This window comes from Rhinolophus sinicus, chromosome 8, assembly GCF_057876585.1.
Source record: "Rhinolophus sinicus isolate RSI-liver-muscle chromosome 8, RSI-T2T, whole genome shotgun sequence".
NCBI classification, from domain to species: Eukaryota; Metazoa; Chordata; class Mammalia; order Chiroptera; family Rhinolophidae; genus Rhinolophus; species Rhinolophus sinicus.
The window spans coordinates 53,116,621-53,136,656 of NC_142508.1; the positions used below are offsets into that span (position 1 = coordinate 53,116,621).

Sequence of the window (20,036 nt, forward strand, 5' to 3'; positions counted from 1 at the left end):
CTTCTGCAAAGTTCTGCAGCTCAGGTGGGGGATTCTGCTCTCCCGTGAGGAAAACACCCACTTGAAATTTCACAGGACACCAGGATCTGATCTAGATTTCTACTCGCCCGTGAAGAGAAGAAGGCTCTTGTCTCGGTACCTGATGATATGTAGCACATGACCCGCGCGGATATTAAATAATCTAGTAACACATCTCGTGTGGATACTGAAATGTTTATAATCAAATGAGACATTTACGCTTACACGGTTTACAGCACAAATGACCAGGGGAAATGGGCTATGCTGAGAACGGGGAATGCTTGCAGAGGCTGAGAGCATAGCAGAGATGAGCGGCGGGCACGCATCCCAGCCACGGCCCCAGAGCACTCCCAGGAACTGTGGGAAGGCAGGGGAGCCCAGCCCCCTGCACCAGCAGTGGCTTCCTGTTCGGCCAAGGGCAGAGGGGCCGCCGGGGGGGTTCAGTCTAAGCCATATTCAATATCCTCCTGCTCCTCTGCTTTGGGCTCCATCACAGATGGCACTCCATCCTTTCCAGTGTGGTTTCCTAAAGAGGAACGAAGGTGACTCAGTATTGGGAAGTGTGGTCACCCCCTTATTCCCATGTGCAGGCCTTGAGTGAACCACGAAAGCTTGTGTTCAGAGACAAAGCTGGCTACCGAGGAGTGTCGGGTAAGAGCAGTAATTGTCCAGGTTCAGCAGATGCCCTGACTTGGGTCCCCAAGGCAGTTGCTGAACAAATAGCCACAGTTTGCTTAGTTATCAGTAAGCACTAGCCAGCTTCCCCCACAAATGCATCTCCCTGGTCACGTGCTCAGGCCCCCAGCACCAGGCCGGGCTGATATGTCAGTTTGTGGCTTCATTTGTCCACCCAGCCAGTTGCTCTGGACGCTGTCCCTGCCTGGTGAACCTCCCTTCCCTGCCAGCACCATCTTGCATGTTACCCATCCAGATTCTGGCCTTTCACTATGGAGGGGCTATTCCCTCAAGCCTGCAGCCACCCTCGTTCTGTCCCACATTCCCAGCTGTGGTGTCACCGGTCCCCTCCCTGCCTCAGAAACCTTGCTCTGGAAAGGCCAAAAGGCTGAAAAATGCAGGCTCCCAGCCCCCCATCTACACCCGGTGAACAAGATTGCTGAGGTCTGCACGGCCCTAAGTAGCCCAGAGAGGCCACCCGCCCCGGAATGGATCGGCTCAGGCCAGCAAGTGGCTGTTTCGAAGAGGCGTGAACTTCGGAAGGTGATCACAGCCATCTCGGGTCAGTCCAAGAACATGGGGTTCTTAGGGTGAATGTCCCGTTGCCTACCCTCATTTCCTCACTGGCAAAGCTTTCAGCCCCTGTGTTCTTGAGAGTGGGGTGGCATTACCTGGAGGAGAGGCCGAAAGTAGATCACTGTCCCCATCCTCCCTGGAGAGGGGTGGTGCGGCGTCCCTTTTGCAGGTTGGGGACATTGGTAGGTGGCCTGGAGGCTCGTCGTCATTGAGCTCCTGAATCAGCGGGCCTGGGCACTTGGTTTCTTTGCTTTGGGTTTCCAAGTCCCTCTTTGCTGCTTCTTTAAATATGTGTGTAAAGGGAGTCTCAGCCTTCCTGGAGGTGTCCTTGGAGATTGCGAATATATTTGACAGGGTGTCTGTGGACGTGTTTCCCAGTCCTGAGCCTGAGGTGTAGTCCAGCTCAGGGTCACTGTCATCACTTAAGCTCGAGATGGCTGTAATCTTTGGAGAGCACGTTGTCTGTTAAAAAAAGATGTATTTGAACATTTCTGTTTTCACAAGTCACTAAAATGCACAATGTTAATTCCACCTTCATCTAGCACAAGATACTCTGTTGCCACATAGAAGAAAGGCCCGAGGGAGTAGCACATTCTGTCCTTGGAAAGTTAGGCGGGGGGATGGACACCCTTGGCCAGCTGTTTCTGAGCCCCAAAGTCGTGGTGAGCTCTATAGCCATGTCTGCACTTCTTTCCCACTCTCTGTTGGGTCTCCAACACCTGCACCCTTCCCGGGTCCCTGAATGGGCTCCTCTCTGAGGCTTGGCCTCGGGCTGGCATAAGCCTCATCCTGCCACCTGGACTTAGTCCCCTTGGAGGTCAGGCCCCATGGGAACTGTGGCTCGTGTCTGTGCCATTCCTCAGTGATGAGCACAGGTTGTCTTACACTTCCTCTCCCTAAGGGCCTGGGTCTGGCAGACAGGGATACTCAGTAACGCTGTGGGCAGGAGGGTCAGGTCACGTTGGGAGAACTCCCCACTGTGCCTCTTATACGCCTCCTTCCTCCCCACATCTGTCCTTCCCTCTCTCTGTGTTGCTTTAGTGTAGACAGTCATAGGATGAACATATAAATACATCGGAAGGGCAGAAAAATGTCAGGTAATGATGTAAGTGCCTAGTTATTAAAAATCAGAGATAAAATATGTTCAAGAAAACCCAAGTGGTTAATCATAAAACCCGGAAGAAGTGAGCAACAGCCAACAGCTACATTTCCTTTTGAAAAGTGAAAATATAAGGGGTGCGCAATGCTTTCAGCACAAAGAGCACTTTGGAAGGTAAGGAGATACACTTTGTAAGTGGGAAGACTGGAAGTGAAAGTGGAATGATGCTGGTTGTGGGAAAGCTTGTGTTATTACCTTGTCCTGGCCTTGCAGAGATTCGCCTGTATCAACATCTTCCAGGTCAGGTAGGTCCTGAAAGATCAAAGGAGCCCTTGTCACCAGGAGGGCACTCACACTCTGAACATTGGAGGGACGCAACAGACGCATTCATAGCCCAGGAAGCCTGAACTCTATGCAAGCAAAGCGTGGAGGGGAACTGAGGAATGATGCAAACCCCTCAGGCAGCCCCACACACGCTCAGCACGCACGCGCACACACATACACGTTGCCATTTCAAGTATCTGGATCTCATCACTGAATGAGATTTGGAAGGCGTGACGTGTTTGAAGAATTTCCACATTTTTCTCCACTCGACTTTGTCATTGGAGATATAGCCAGGTGACCTGGGGGGACATGATGGGGCCCAAACCAATGCACCTTTTATATACAAATAAGTCTCAGGACTCTGTGGTATAAAATAAGTATATTTTGGACCGCCACAAAACTAGAAGGATTTTGTGTTGTTTTTTTGGTATCTTTATGTCTAACAACTGGTCCAGCATGGAGGCTGACAACCCAATGCGTGGTTAGTTGTATGAACTCTGGAGCCAGACTGTGTAGGTTGGTATTCTTGCTCCACCGACACCTAGCTGTGTAGCCTTAGGCAAGTTGCTTAACCTACCTGTTTCTCAATTTCCTCATCTGTAAAATAGGAATGAGAATAGTACCTACCTCTCAGAGTTACTGGAAGGTTGAATCAGTCAATGCAAGATGTATTTAGAACAGTGCCAGGCAAAGAGTAAGAACAGTAGGTATTAGCTCTTAGTTGTCCTCTATGTAGCTGGTTCTCAACGTTAAAGATTAATTGCCCAGTTCTGTTTCTTAGTACGTACGCCCAGAAAGCTAGAAAGCCATTCTGAAAATTGACCGTGCTCAGTTTAAGTCTTACTGAGCCACGTGAAATTGTGAAGTTAGAAATGAAGCACAGTTTAGAAATTTATCAAGGAAGTGGGCAGGGGGCAAAGTTGCACCCATGGGTTTAAACTGACGAGCTCACTCACGGGCAGAGGGGCAGGGCCGTCCTTCCAGGAGGACAGCGTGAATACCAGCTGTCCACTAGGTCTGAGGAGGCTAAAGGTGCAAGGAAACGCCTCCCACTCCTTGCCCCACCAAACGCTAGTTCCTGGGGGTGGTGGTGATAAAAGGTGCTCGTTCCTTGGGCCCAAGCATATAAGGCTGTTACCAAAATGGGAACAGCGTCAGGAAGGTGAGGGTTCGTGAGGCTGTGATCAGTCGTAAGGCAGGGCACCCCCTGGCTGAACTGGGCAGTCACATCAAGCCGCTGAAGAAGTGACAGGCCAGGACGATGGCAGCAACTGCTTGCTGGGCAGCTGTCCGTAGAGGATTGGAGGCTCTGATGATGACAGAATTTCCTCAACCATTGTGTATACGCGTAAGGCTCGCTGGACAGAATTGCTTAGTAATGTTTCTTTCTGGGAAAACAAGAGTTTTGTAGACCACGTAGTTCAAGGGGAGTCATGTGGGCAGCGCTTTTCAGTCTTGAATGTGCACATGTGTGAACCACTTGGGGAGATCTTATAAAATGCAGATTTGGATCAGTAGGTCCGTGTGGGGCTTGGTAGTCCGTATTCTTTTTTTTTTTTTTTTTAATGGGGTGACAATTGTTAGTAAAATTACATAGATTTCACGTGTACAATTCTGTATTACATCATCTATAAATCTCATTGTGTGTTCACCACCCAGAGTCAGTTCTCCTTCCATCACCATATATTTGAACCCCCTTTACCCTCATCTACCACCCCCCACCCCATAGACACAGACAATAGTTTAGTGGTTACCAGAGGGTAAAGGGGGTGGTCTGTATTCTAACTGGCTCCGGGGGATGCCACGCCCGCTGGTCCAAGGACCACACTTAGGGGAGTGAGGATTTTGAAGGTTTGCATCTGATCACCTGTTTTATCAGCTGTGAAGCAGATAGTTATCTCCTCATGGAACTGCCGTGTTTCCCCGAAAATAAGACCTGACTGGAAAATAAGCCCTAGCATGATTTTTCAGGAGGACATCCCGGAACATAAGCCCTAATGCGTCTTTTGGAGCAAAACTTAATATAAGACCAGGTCTTGTTTTCTGGGAAACACGGTGTTTACATACATCAATGAAGGAACTATCTACATACATCGATGAAGAGCTTCTCCTGTGTGTCCAGCGTAATGGTTTCCAGATCTTCATCACGTTCTGCTCCTGATGCACCTTCATTGGCCACCGTCTGAGGAGTCGATTCTAAGGAACAACAAAGAATTAACCTTGGGGTTAGTTTTATACGCAGCAGTCAGGTTCACGAGGCCAAGGTCATGGATTCCAAGCGCGGTGGAAGGACAACACTTTCCTTGGCCTGAAAGGCCAGCCCCTGTGATAGGAGCTGTGAGAATCCCCAGATTAGGATGGGGTTATGTCTAAAAAGAAAAGAAAGGGAAGGGAAGGGAAGGGAAGGGAAAAGGAGAGAGCTTCTCCCTTCTGGGACCCGGAGACAAGAGGGAAGTGCCAGCCAGGAATTAAGGCAGAATACACAGGAGCCTTGGAAAAGGCCTGATGGATGGGCAAGGACACTGAGAAACGTGATAATGTCAAAGGCCAGCTTGGAAGCTGGAGAAGAGGCAAGCTGGAGAGTCAAGTGACATAGCCCTGTCGGGAAGGGCAGAACCCACCACCCTCTTGGACTGCCTGTCCCTCAGGGCACATGCCTGGGAGCACTGCACAAGTGTCAGGGAGGCCTGTTAAACGATCGCAAGCTTAACTTGGGAATAAATATGGAATCAAGATCGGGTTCCTCTTCCTCCTCCAGGCCCCCACTTTTCAAGCTTCCCAAGGCTGTATCCTTGGGTCCTGCTCTCTGCTTTCTCTTCAGTCTCATGGCTTCAGTTATTACATTAGAGAGTAACGGCCCAACTTTTCTCATTATACATAGGGCCAGAGTGTGCCACCTGAGTAATGACCATAGCCAGCCTGACTCAGAGAGCCACAGTGGGGCAGCAGTTTAGGATGAAACAAGGAAGGATGCAGACAGGGCTTCTGTGGGTGATTTGGATGACCCCAGCCCCACAACACAGCTCTACCATTTACTTGCTCTGCAACTTGGAACAAGTTACTTCACCTCTCTGAGCCTCCGTTTCCAATTCCATAAAATGGGGCAATGATGATAGCACCTGGCTTGTAAAGTTGAGAAGCCTAAACAAGACAGCCTGTGAAGCCGTGGCCTTCACTGTGTACCCATGCATGTTGGAAACAGAGATCTGGATTTTGTCTCCGTCTCCCGACCTCAGATGCTGCAATTAAGCCACTCCTTTTGAAATGTGCCCTTTGTTCAGTGAGGCGAAGGCCATTTTCACTCATGGAAAACTCGACTGCTAGACCAGGTGTGATCTCAAAGCAAGAACTCACAGGGACGGAGTGATCATGCAAGAATCGTAGGTATGACAACACCTAAATCAGCAGTTCTAAGTCTCTCCCAGACAATGGGGAACCTCCATTCTGGGAGAACTACACTGGGCCAGACCAGCTAAACTCCCCAAGCATACCTCTCATGTTGCTCAGGCTGGGGACAGAATGATCCCGTTTCCCAAGGGCCTGTGGCCTGGGCAGGTGCCAGGCCTGCCTCATCCTCACTAACACCATAGCAACAGGACAGCATCCCAGGTGAGTCCTGCAGTTATCTGTCAGTTGGCAGGACCCAAGGACCTTGGCTAGAACTTGACGGGTTCCTTTTCCTAGATCTGCATTATCCGCTATGGTAGGCAGAACCACGTAGGGCTACTGAGCACTTGAAATGTGGCCAGTACTCCTGAGGAACTGAATTTTTAATTGTATTTGTTTTCATTTTTAATGAAGTAAATTTAAAAGCGGAAGCAGTATAAAACAACTTGCTTCTTTTGGTAGGACTACATTTCACTTTAACCGTTGACAAGTTATCATCTAAATTGCCATGTGCTATTTAAGTATCAAATACATACTGGATTGGAAGACTTAGTGCCCCCTAAAAGTAAAGTATCTCATTAATAATTTTATACTGATTTAAATTATTATATTTAAGCTATATTGGGTTAAATAAAATATATTGTTAGTGTTTCACCCATTTCTTTGTACTTTGTTTCATGAGACTATTAGAAAATGTAGTCATGGCTATATTTCTATGGCCACGCTGCTCTAGCTAATGAGATGATGTGTGTACTTTATCGTACAGAAACAGCAACCAGAAGGGGAAACCAGCCCAGGTCCCACAAATGCATGATCCCGAGGCTGTGATTCTGGGAGTGCGGCCCTGGGCCAGCACCTGTGTTCTAGATCACAGTACCTTCCCAGGCAGCTCCCGGGGTCACTGCCCTGGGGGCCTCAGGTGGGAGAGCCCCTGGTTCCTGGTCTTCAACCTCTGCATTGACTTCTGCAGGCAGATCCTCTAAGAGACTTGGCGTTTCCGGGAAGAGCTCATCCTTGGCCTGGAAGCTTTCCTTGACAAACAGCTCCATTTTCTGCTGCCTTTCTTCATCCTCACAAGGCTCTTCCTTCCCTTGCACATCAACATCCACGTTCTCCGTCTTGTCTGGCGCTGGCACCGCCCCTGAATAAGAGAAGTCCAAAGGTGAACAGGGAAGCATTCTGGGAAGACGAGGGTATCTCCACATCTCATGTCTTGTGTCTTGGGGACACTCAGCAAACTGCTGAGAGTGACCATGGGGAACTGTCAGGGACCAGTAAAGAATTGCCCACGGGGGTGTGCATCAAACCATTGTTTATGATTGCTAAGTAAACGGAGCTAAATGTCCAGGAGAGGAATCTGGACACAGCCATTAAGAAAATGCAGGAGGCTCTTAGGAGATGGACTTGGAAGTATTTGGGTTTAAGAGCCACACTGTCTGCCTTCACTTTCTAATGGTTCAACAGAAGTGGAAAGTGTGTGTAGGTGTGTGTGTAAGTGTTAAAAACCATCTGATCTAGACACAACAGCTTTTCATTTTCCTATGCTTTAAGCTTTTCAGAAAATTTGAAAACTATCAAAATGAAAAGCTGGGGAAAAACATGTTTTGAATGACAATTTTATGTGTTGAATGACTATTTTATGGAAAATATAGTATGTTAATGCAAAAGAGTAGGCAAACATAATTATGCCTTTTTTCTATTTAAAAAAAAATATATGTTACATGTATGAGGAAACTCCAGGAAATACCCACACAGAAATAATGAGTGGCTTTGCTGCAATTATGTTACGCTTGTCTATGTTTCCTATGTGTAGTGAGTGTATTCACATTTTGTAATCAGGTGAAAAACAATGTGTCATTTAAAGACACATATGGGGACTCTGGCTCTTCTGGGTATAGAATGGGGAATGGGGCTCTTATTTGTGAAGGAGCCCTGAGCACCATCCCCAGGATCCCACAGGCTCTCTTTGGGGTTGGATCAGGACTCACTCCCTCCCTCGATCCACCAAATGCTGGCCAGGGGCACTGGGAGTGAGCAGACTCAGGGCAGTAGATTGGGTGGGGCAGGGAGGGGTTCATTTACGCCAAACCTGAAAGTAGACATGTAGCCTAGCTCCTTGTAATTTTAGTGCCCCTGGTATTTTGGCAGCTAGAATTAAATAATTTAATTCTTAATTAGGCCTTTGTTCACATGTTAACAGCTCTTCTAGCTCAACTCCTTTGGTCTCATAGTATAATTTTGTGTTGCTGATGTGCTGTTTCGTTGTCAAGCAGGAGATAACTTCAGGGTCTCAAGGAGAATTTGAGTTTGTTTTGCAGAAGGAAAGAATGTTTCCACAAGGTAGCTGTGACCAGCTGCTGACACCCCCCAGGAGTCTGATGTGAAAAAGTGTTATCTGTGACTAAAGAAACACAGACCTCGCTCAGTTCCCTGGAACTCCCCCTCCCCTTTAAAACTCTTCTGCTTGGTCCCAGACTTTGAAGATGGTCTTTGAACATTAATTCACCATCGTCCCAGGCTGCTGGCTTCCTGAATAAAATAAACTTTCCTTTCCACCCAACACTTGTCTCTCAGGTATTGGCTTTTGGGCAGCAAGCAGCCATACTTGGTTCTGCCCCATCACCCTGAAGGTTCCAGAAGGAACCAAGCCCTGCTGACACCTTGACTTTAGCCTAGTGAGACCCGTGTCGGACTTCCGAGCTCCAGAACTGTGGTAAGATAATAAATTTTTGTTGTTTAGGCCCCTAAATTTATGGTAACTTGTTACGGCAGTCATAGAAAACTAACAGACCGTCTTGAAATGGTGAGGGTGAGGGGTAAGGAAGGAAGGCAAGAGAGAGACTCCAAGATCCTAGAATAGCACGGAGGATCCATGGGGACAAGAATGTTTCCCAGGCTTGCCCTGGTCCTGCCATTGTGATTTGCACAGAAGGTCTCTTCCCAGCCCTGGGGCTGCAGCTCCCTTCCTGGCTCCCCCACGTGCAGGACCACCTTATCCCCCACCCCTTATTCATCCAACCAACCCCGCCACCAAGCTCATGCCACTAACACTGTTTCCTGACCGCTGTCTAGCCTTCATAGCCCACGACTTACTGTCACCTGCCATGTCAAAGCTGGTTTCCAAGGCCCTTCTTGATATGCTCCCACCCAGCCCAGCTAACCTTGTCTGATTTCCCAATTGACAACCTAATTCTACATCCGGGTATCTGGCACTCCTCTTTGCCTCCCCAGGGAAACTGGGCTCCTTGGAGGAGGCAGAATCATATCTTCTCCCTCTGGTGGGATTTCTGACAGTGTCTGCCTGCTCATTCCACGTGTATCTAAGTGTGTGTATCTGGGCCTGAGGTTTATGTACAGAAACCTATTTATTTATGAGTGCCCCCCCAACTAAATGGATGGTGAGACCTTTCTGTGTGCAGAAAAATGTGAGATTAAAGGGGCAATAGTAGTCATGAAAAACCTTAATAGCAATTAAAAAAAAATCAAGATTACCATAACCCTCTGATTCAAATGAGGCATAAAGAGCACTGACGGAGCCCCCAGTACACATGCTGGTGATTTTATTTTATTTATGGTATTGTACAATACCATGCTGCCTTGATAGGAGGTCAGAATATTCATTTGCGGTGGACAGAACAATGGCCCTGCAAAGCTGTCTTGTCCTAATCCTAGAAGCTGTGACTATGTGATCTCACGTGGCAAAAGGGACTTTGCAGCTGTGATTAAGATTAAGAACCTTGAGATGGGAAGATTATCCTGGACTATGCTGGTGGGCCCAATGTCATCACAAGGGACCTCAAAAGAGAGAGGCAGGAGGTCAGAGCTAGAGAAAGATTTGAAGATGCTGTGTTGCTAGCTTTGAAGATGGAGGAAGGGGCTATGAGCCAAGGAATGGGGAAAACAAACTGTCTTCCTTAATGACAAGGAATCAGAAAGTCCCCTGGGACCTCCAGAAGGAACCCGGCCCTGCTGACACCTTGATTTTAGCCCAGGGAGACCCGTGTCAGACTTCTGAGCTCCAGAACTGTGGTAAGATAATAAATTTGTGTTGTTTAGGCCCCTACAGTTATGGTAACTTGTTATGGCAGTCATAGAAAACTAATATGTCATTTATTTTGGAAAACTGAGGTTATTTTAACAAATTGTGTTTTAATCACTGGAAGTGGTTTGAAACTACACATACTTGTCTGGGTTTTTCACTGCCCGGCAGTTTGGAGACGCCCAGTGCTACTGGATCTGCAGGTATGTGAGTAAATGGTCCAACCCCCGGCCCCCAACCAAAACCCAGAGATGAAAGACTGAGGTCAACAGCCTGGATTTCTAATCTACACAGAGCTCTGGGTAGCATCTTGGTCTCGAGCATGTACCTTTCTCTTGGCTCTCTTTCTGCCGCTTTCTCTCTGTAGCCCGCCGCTTGATCATTGCCAAGGCCTCCAAGCTGTCCGTGATCCTCTTCTGCTCTCTGCTCTCCCACTGACATCTCTCCTCTTTCTCAGCTTCATACCCCCCTCTAGCCCAGGCCTCTGCACAAGCTCTGTGTAGAAGGATAAATAAACAGAAACCAGGGAGGTTTGAATGGTCACAGGTAAAGGTAAATGCAAAACATACTATCTGACCAAACTCGTTCATTTTCCCCCCAAATCAAACCAAAGGCACATAGGACATGTGGCTGCAAGGACGGAAGTTAACATACGTATATTTTAATCTCTAAAGTCAATTGGTTTGCAAAGCCTTCTAGATGTAATGCTAAAAGCACCTGTGACGAAAGAAAAAAATAGAGAAATTGGACTCCATCAACATTAAAAATGTTTGTAACACAAAGAATACCATAAATAAAGTAAAAAGACAAGACAGAATGTAAGAAGGTATTTGCAAATCATATCCCTAACAAAGGACTTGTATTTAGAATATATAAAGAACTTTCCCGACTCAATAATACAAAGACAACACGATTTAAAAATGTGCAAAGCTTAAAAGCATGAGAAGACAAGCCATAGACTGGGGGGAAATATATGCGGAAAGGTAACTGAATATGGCTTGTATCCAAAGAACTAATAAAATTCAAAAATAAAACAATAAAAAAAGTGGACAAAAGATCTGGACACCCCTCGCCGAAAATGACATACAGATGGCAAATAAGCATATGAAAAGATGTTCAACATCATATGACATTAGAGAAATACAAATTAAAACAAGATCCTACAACACACCTATTAGAATGGCTGAAATCCAAAACACTGTCAAGACCAACTGTTGGTGAGGATGTGGAACAACAAAGAACTCGTGTTCATTACTGGTGGGAAAGCAAGATGGTGCAGCCACTTGGGAAGACAGTTTGGCAATTAGAAATATAGCCGTACCATATAATCCAGCAATCTTCCTCCTAAGTATTTACCCAAATGAGTCGATAAAAAAAAAGCCCACACGAAAACCTGCACACAAATATTCACAGCAGTACTATTTACAAGAGTCAAAAAGTGGAAATGACCCAAGTGTCCATCAACTGATGAATAAATAAAAAGTGGCACATCCAAATAGAATATTATTTTGCAACATTATTTTGGAATGAAGTACGGACAAGGTGGATGAACCTTGAAAACATCATGCTAAGTGAAAGATGCCAGTCACAGAAGACCACAGACTGTATGATTCCATTTATATGACATGTCCCGAATAGGCAAATCTACAGAGATAGAAAAGCAGATTTGTGATTGCCAGGAGCTGGGAGAGGGGGGGAAATGGGGAGGGACTGCTAATGGATAAGGGTTCCTTTTTTTTTTTTCATGGAAAAATCTGGTGAAGTTATAAACTGTTACAAACTTTCTAGAAAACGATTAAAAAGTATTTATAAGCACCTTCAAAAAGCGCTCAAACCATACTTTTTAGTCCGATAATACAACTTGTTGAATTCCATCCGAAGGAAACAATCAGCAATGAGGTCAGAGACTTATACACAAAGATGTTTATCAAAAGATTATTTAAAAAAATACAAAAACAAAACCTATGAATAAGGGCTCAACAATAGAGAAATTTCCTACTATGACCAATTAGGTAGCCCTACACCTATTTCTAAAGAACATTTAACAACGTGTGAAAATGTTCCAAAGAGCATAGTGTTTTAAAAAGAACATTAAATAAGCACGCTTCACTGCTGTATATTAAAATGTGATCAAAAGGCTTTTCTTTTCCTTACCTGTCCTTTGGGAAAACTGGTCTGTCGTCCAGGAATGTTAAGTGTTTTAGTCGAACAGTGACTGTCCTTCGATAGTTAGGGATGAGCCTGATAACCGGGTTTCCCATCAAATTCAGGACACGCTGTAAGCAGACGGGCAGAACCAAATTAATTACTAAACAGTGGATGTGATTTAAATCTTTCATATGTGCTGTGCTCTCAGAATAAATCAATCAAGAGGAAGAGCCAACCTCATCGTGTCCCGAGGACTTTATTAGTGAAGCGAGGAGGGTATCATTGTTTTTGTGTCATCAGAACTTTCCTGATAACTGGGCAGCCCTTTCTTTTCTGAGCTTCGGATGGCAGTCTCCTTGGCCTTGCAGAACAATACTGGAAAAACACTTCCTGAGGCCTTTTCCAAGGGCAGCGATTACAGGAGTTTTGCTCACCCAATCTCTCCTACTGAAATTAATCTCAGTCTAATTGTTTTTTCTCCTCCCCAGCCAGGACCCATTTTAAGAAAACACACACAACGGCTAGACAGAGAAGAAGCAGTGACTAAGGGGAAAGGATGCAAAGTGCCTGCTTATCTAGTGCGAGGGCCTTTCTCACCAGGCCTACAGATCTCCTAGATGTCATGTGGTGGCCAGGAAAGAGACAGGGATACAGCAGTGACGGCATGCCACCCCCTGCCCCCCACCCAATTTTTAAATACTGTCACCTCCTCTCCTGCTTATGAAACTCAAAGAAGGCGAACAGTTAAGAAGACATGTGGGCAAACCATTTAAAATCAGTTACGCTGATGAAATATTTTTCACATCTAAAGTGGTTTTTGTTGTTGGAGAAAATACATATATTGTGAACTAGTTAGTTTAGCATTTCCCTAACTTCATTCTTGTACTGCTTTCACCATTATTGTCATATTGTCCAGTGCCCTGTCCTGTGGGGCCTGGGGTGGTAGGAGCCGGTACTCCACGTGCAGGCACTAAAGGGGTACAGGGGGTGTGGAGACGAAAAGCAATCATAAAACAAACTCTAAGGCAGACTGCTTTTGTTGTGGTCTAAATTGTGTCCCTCCAAAGGTCATATGATGAAGTCCTAGCCCCCAGCACCTCAGAATATGACTGTATTTGGAGAGAGGGCCTTTAAAGAGGTGGTTAAGATTAATGAGGTCACAAATGGTGAGCTCTGATCCAGTGTGAGGGGCATCCTTTCCAAAAGAAGAGATCAGGATACAGACAGACACGGAGGAAAGACTGTGAGGACATGGGGAAAAGATGGCTGTCTACAAGCCAAGGAGAGAGGCCTCAGGATGAAACCACCTCTGCCGACCCCTTGATTCTGGACTTCTAACCTCTAGAATTATGAGAAAACAAATTCCTGTTGTTTAAGCCCCCCAGCCTGTGGTAATTTGTTATGGCAGCCAAGTGAGGAAAAAAAAGTACATATTATAATACAGCTTTATTTTATCACCACGTGCTGGCAATGCTAAACAGTCCTTAACAGTCTGCTCTGCAGAGTATACTTAAACTATTTTTCTTTTAATTGACTCACTTTTTCCTTACTTACCCATGCTCTAAGCAGTCAACAGTGAACTCAAGGGTTTTATGTGCTATTTTAAATATTTTTTACTAGTACAAATGGTAATGCATATACCCTAAAAGGCAAGGCAGCCATCAAAGGCCACTGGGGTTGAGTGAAAAGGACATGGGTGCCACCTGGAGAGTTGTCACAGGCCCGAAGATGGGACCATTTGAACATCCAATATTAAAGTGAAAGCAAGGGTTAAATCACCTCAATTACTGTATGTATATAAATCCGTGAGTTCATAATGACACCGACAAAGAAAAACCCGTCATTGTCACTATTGATTGTTACTAGGTTCTTGACTCATTTCTCTGAAAACTGATAAATAAAAAGAAAGAACTAGATATTTATCCCGGTCTTTTCTGTATGAACCAGATATTAGGGAACCATTAGTAGATGAGGGAAAACTCTTCTTTGTAGAAACATTCCAACCAATAAATGCAGAGGGAAGAAGAGAATTCGAAAATGATCATCGTGTGCCCTAATGAAATAAGGCATCTCGGCAATGTTCTCAGTGGCTGCTAACACAACTGGGAGGAAGCTCGATGGGGGACATAATGGCTGGATCAGGCTGACAACACCTGAGTCCACTAATCAATCTCAAAGTTAGGAAAAGAGAGGCCACCAGCTATGACAGGCCGCAGGATGTGACGCAACACCACACCCCAAAGTTAAAGACTGAGCCTGGATCTTATGAAGCACCTGGCTCCGTTACCATTTTACAAGGAATACTGGGTACAGCAGAACCTGTTAAATGACACCATGAGAATGCAGTCAACCGACTCCAGAACGTGGCACACTGCCAGAGAAGGGACCTAGCCTCTTCAACAGATTAATGGGGTAAATGGGGGTGGGGGACCGGGAAGGGGAACAGTGAGAGATCAAGAGACTCGAGAGACAGATAACCCAAGTACCATATGCGGATCTGGTTTGGAGTTAAACAAGCCAATGGTCAAAATGCCCTTTTGAGACAAAGGGGGAAAACGGAACATGGTCTGCATATTAGATGTAGTTATTATAACATGTTAGATAGAATAATAGTATTTTTATTTTGCTAAACAAGGGTCCTTATCTGTCAGAGATACACACTGAAAGATCTGTGGGTGCAATGATAGGGCATCTGGCATTTAATATATTCCAGCTAAAAATACAAAGAGGAAAAGAGTGTGAACGAAGGAAAGACGGCAGGAAGAAAGGAAGGAGAGAGGTTGGGAGGGCGGAATGAAGCAGAAGAAAGAAGAGAGATTTGCTATGGAAAGAACACTTTAAAAATGCATGTTTTGGGGGTGTGTTTTACCAAATCGGGCATGCTCTCCAGAATGCCCAGGATCTTGGGATCATTCAGCCTATTGTGGGAAAGATCAAGGACGCAAAGTTTCAAACACTCCTTTAGATGCTGAATATCTTCCACCGTCTCTAAGTGATTGTGCGCTATCTGGAGCGTGTTCAGGACAGGCAGACAGGCTGGAAGGGGAAGTCGGCAGAAGTAAGCAACAAAGGTATCAAACTGTTTCTTGCCCATACTATCACATAACATTGTAGAACCTCCCCCAGGGGAACGTGGTGGACATAATGGCGATTAGAAAGACCCCTTGTGGGGCATTCTCACAGAGGTTTTCAATGGTCTTGATGTAATTGTTGCTGAGGTTAAGAGCATCCAGTTTCTGCAGAGGTTCTACGTTCTCGATTTTATGAAGCAAGTTCACTTGCAAGAAGAGGCAACGCAATTCTGTTTGGGCCTCCAGGTTCTCAATTTTCTGTATTCCGTTGCACTCCAGCCAGAGACAGCGCAGTCCCGTGTACTCTTCCAAGTTCTCAATGCGATTGAAACCTAGCGAGAAGGAACGGGGTGTCGATTAAACTCCCTGCAGATAAGAAATGTAGGGGTCACCGTGGTTTTTGCCTCCCTGCCTAATATCCACGCCTTCTTCCTCTAGGGACACCATTGCCACTTTTCTTCGAGGAACATCCTCTCTGATAACTACCCCCGTGGCTCTCAGAGTCACAGTGATTTATTCGGGGTTGGTCACGCTTAGCCTAGTGGGGGCCCACTTGGTGAATCCTGGGGCGTATGGTTGGCTCCACTGGAAAAAAGCTGGTCGTTCTGCTGGAGTGGCCAGCCTGGCTAGGGGGAGCCGAGCTCTGCAGCAGCTGCCTTCCCTTCCTGGCTGGGTGTGGGTGGAGGTGAGGGGTGACCTGCTGGAAATGAATCAGAGGAAAGTGGGGCCAAGAAAAGGAGAGCGCAGCCTCGTGAAGAAGCACTACGAATACCGGGATCGAGTTATGCCTGACGCTAATGCAAACTGTGGCTCTTATTTTTCAGTTTGGGGATCCCAATGGAAAGTTAGGAAAAGAAACAGTTGACAGCTTGATTGCAACGTCATGAGAGACTGAGCCAGAACCACCCAGCAGAAGTCATTCCCAGGTTCATGGCCCCCAGGAACAGTGTGAGATAAAAATTTGTTTTAAGTTGCTAAGTTGTTACACAGTGGTAGATAATATGGGCCACCTCTCTCCTTGTTCTACCTCCCCGAATCCTTCTACTTGGTCCAACCCAGTGGGTCCCCTTCGTCGTCTTCTCACCTATTAAATATTGATCCCCCTTCTACGTCATCTTATCACCGCTACCCCTAGAAAATGGATGGAGCATTTTGGAGGAGACAACGTGGAGGTAAGGAGACCATCTGGGAGTCGTTCCGAACTGGTAAGGTATTTGTGCTGCTGGGCCTCCCTGGCCGGGGCGCCTCCCAGGGGCTGCCTGGTCCCCTGGGACACCAAGAAGCCATCTTCACGGCATCCATCTCTGTGTCTCCAGCACCAGGACAGTGCCAGGCACACAGAAGGCCCTCAGTAAACACTTACTGAGTAAACAAATGAACACATAGACGACTTAGGAGGCAAGTGGAGCATCCCCCATTCAGCCCAGACTGGGCGCTATCACTCTTCTTTAGCATTGGGAGAAATAGCTCTGTCTATGAACCTGAACTTTTATATGTGATACTGGACACCAAACGTGAGCCCTCGGGGATGCCACTCTTCATACTTCTCCATTTTGAGAGGCACCCCATGACCTTCATCCTTTGTTTTCTATGCCAGTTTTGAATCCCTTACAACACATCCCTCGGAAGCCCAAAGAATTTACAACTAGCTTCTGGCTCGAAAAATTATTAAGTTTATGGAAATCTTAAACAAAAGATAACAATGTGTTTCCCTCATATGCATAGAGCCAGTGACCCCTTCATAAATTCTAGTCGGGTAAGACTCTTTGCTCAGAGAAATATTATTGCTTTTCTGTAAACCTCCACTAAACTCTGAAATTTCTACTTCAATATAATGTGAGAATTCCAGATGATTCCCTGCCCCACAAGTAATTTTTTATAACATCAGTCTTTCTGCCTGACATGAGACCATCTCCTCTATCAGATCCCTACCTTTATAATGTAAGTACAGTGTATCATTCAATGCTGGGGTAATATAAAGCTTGTGTTGCTTGCAGAGTTTTTGCAGGAAACTTTTAGTCATTCTGTTAAATGAAAAACATGAACGAGAAATTTGAGTTTGTCAGCTCTAAAATATATTCCAGAAATTCTTTACTACATCCATTCCTTCCCCAAATTCCACAATATGTTATGTACTTGATAACTATTTTAAGTTCTTTTTTTTTTTTTTTTTGTATAGCTTTCAGGGCCTCATCTAATATTACTTTCAGCATTTGTAAAAATTGCAACATACTTTCTAATAAGAATACTTTTAATAGTGTAATCAGCCGTCCTGACTCCACTACTACAGACAGTGGGCTATTTAATCTCCATGAACCTCAATTTCCTTATCTGTCAAAGGGGTGATTACACCATCTCCCTTACTGGGCAAATATGTGCTATAATTGGCAGGATCATTCCCACATACCTGGGGCCATAATTTTCCTTGTCATCTCTCTGGTGTTCTAAGCAACCATGTGACCTGCTGTCACCACTCTGTTTCTGCTCGCTTTGGTAGGATGCGTCAGAAGGACCTGCACATGTTTCCTTAGGATCATTAATTTCTGTAAAATAAGAGATTGGGTCTGTGGAGATCAAGAAAAGTATTTAAAAATTCCCCCCATTTCAACTTGATTGGTTACTGTCTGCTTTTAGTAGGGAACACCAGTTCTCTTTAAATGTATAACAGTTTTTAAAGCCTCGTAAGGACTATGGAAATTTCACTTCTAAGTAGGTCCTCTATAAAAGTTCTTGTACAGGTGAACAAGGAGATGTGCACAAAGTTATTCATTTCTGTTACATTATTTGTAACAGCCAAAAACTCCTCACAAGGCAGATGTCCATCCATAGGAACTGGTTAAATAAAACAATGGATTATTATTCTGCCTTTGAAAAGAATGCACTGGAGCTACATCACCAGTATGGTTAATTCTAAGAAACATACATGGAGTGAAAAAAGCAAGAAGTTTCATAATAAGCATAAGTTACTATATATTAATTAAAAACACACAAACCAATGTTATGCATTGGGGAGAAGGGAATGAGACTAGGAATGGAGTGGGGAGGGGAAGGAATGTTAAGTTTATCTGAAATGTTTTATTTCTTTAATTAAAAAAGACTTCAAGTAAAAAAATACTTCAAATAAACAGGATAGAAATATTAATCATTTTCAGTTTGGTTGGCGATACATGCGTGATTGTTATAATGTTCTCTGTTCTTCTTAAAAGTTCTCAAAAGGAAAAAAAAGAAACAAAAATGGTGGAAATGAGCACATTCAAATGCACTTAATTTTTTTAAAGGTCAACCAAAATCGGCCAATTCAAATGCACTTAGTCTTAAGGGCCACTGGCTTCTGCTGTCAGCGTGTTTGTGTGGTCTACTACACCCTGGGTGTGTGGGACTGTCTTACACTTCCCCATTTCCCACTGCCTACAATGCTCAGCCACAGGAAACACTAGATAAAGGTTTGTGAAATAAAGAATAGGTGCTCAATGTATATAACAATTGATTACATTAATAACAAATGCTACCATTTATTAATGGCCCACAGTGGGCCAGAAACTCTACGTATAATTATTCCTGCTTGCAGATGCGGAGACTGCACCACAAAGAGGTTAAGCGCTGGGCCAACAGCCACAAAGCTGGCCAGTTGCAGAGCCGCAATTTGAACCCAGCGTGAGTGGCTTTCCACAGAGCAACATGCTTTCCCTACAGCTCCTCATACAGGCCTTGTCTGGACAGTCCATGCTCAAGATATATTTTTGTTGACTGTGTTCCAAAAACGAAACACAAATCAATTAGTTCCTTTAGTCACTAAAATGTTTCCTTTAGGGACCCAAGCTAAGTGGGAACAGAGGCTGAAGCCTGTTTTCTATGCTCATTCTGGGAAACAGTGCCAGGGCCTCACTGGCTGACCCCACAACCACCAGCTCTTCATTCACTCTCTCTACCGTGGGTCAGGCATTGATTGGACTGGATGCTGCAAATTCACTCAGGATGTCCTGCCGAGATATCTTTTGGTCTTACATAGGCATAGCCATAAGGGGATACATTCAAAACACAAAAAAAGTTGGGCTCTGAAAGAATGGTGTGTGGGCTAAGGATTCGGCTCCGCAGTCCGACTATCCAGGTGGGAGTCTCTGTGGTCATTGACTGGCTGAGGGTAATCTGATTGGAGCAAGTCCTATAACCTCTTTAAGTGTCAGTTTGCTCATCTGTATGAAACAGGGAGAGGAGTGCCTACCGCAGAGGGCAGGTGTATGGCTCCAATGCGGTGAGAGCTTGACAGGCGTCCTTTAATAAGTGTGGGCCGCTACTGCTATTACTATTATTATCGTTATTGCTGGCTGTGAAGCAGGTAGGTGGTGTTGAGGTCAGCCCGTCGCCCCCCTCGCCTCCCTGGAGCGGCGGTCGGCACCTTCTTTGCGGTCTCCTTGGCCTGCGTTCCCGTGGTCACCCGCAGACTCCTCCACGCCCTGCTCCACGCCGGGCTGCTGCACGCAGTCCTGCTCCTCCGGCCCCTCCGCCGCGGGCTCCAAAGTCTCGGGGTGCATGTTTATTCCGAACACCGAAGGGTTCTGGAAAAACCGAACACCCCGTAGCCCTGGGGAGCCTCGCTGAGCGGAGTCGCTGTGGCTTTCAGCCGCGCCAGGGAGGACCGGCTTTTCTTCCCTGCCCGCCCCTGGAGCCCAGGACGTTAGTAGCCCAACGCTTCCCTGGT

General features: G+C 45.7%; 1 protein-coding gene across 1 annotated transcript; it reads right to left on the bottom strand.

Moving 5' to 3' along the window:
* Positions 1-204: 204 nt before the first annotated feature.
* Positions 205-20,026, bottom strand: DNAAF1 (dynein axonemal assembly factor 1). The gene is made up of 12 exons (XM_019743734.3): positions 19,734-20,026; positions 17,745-17,880; positions 17,270-17,361; positions 15,448-15,669; positions 15,136-15,302; positions 12,273-12,394; positions 10,447-10,613; positions 6,957-7,220; positions 4,785-4,888; positions 2,624-2,680; positions 1,365-1,731; positions 205-544 (listed from the first exon to the last, which is right to left on the bottom strand). The coding sequence occupies exons 1-12, from the start codon at positions 19,867-19,869 to the stop codon at positions 459-461; spliced, it is 1,920 nt and encodes a 639-aa protein (XP_019599293.3). The 5' UTR covers positions 19,870-20,026; the 3' UTR covers positions 205-458.
* Positions 20,027-20,036: the final 10 nt, after the last annotated feature.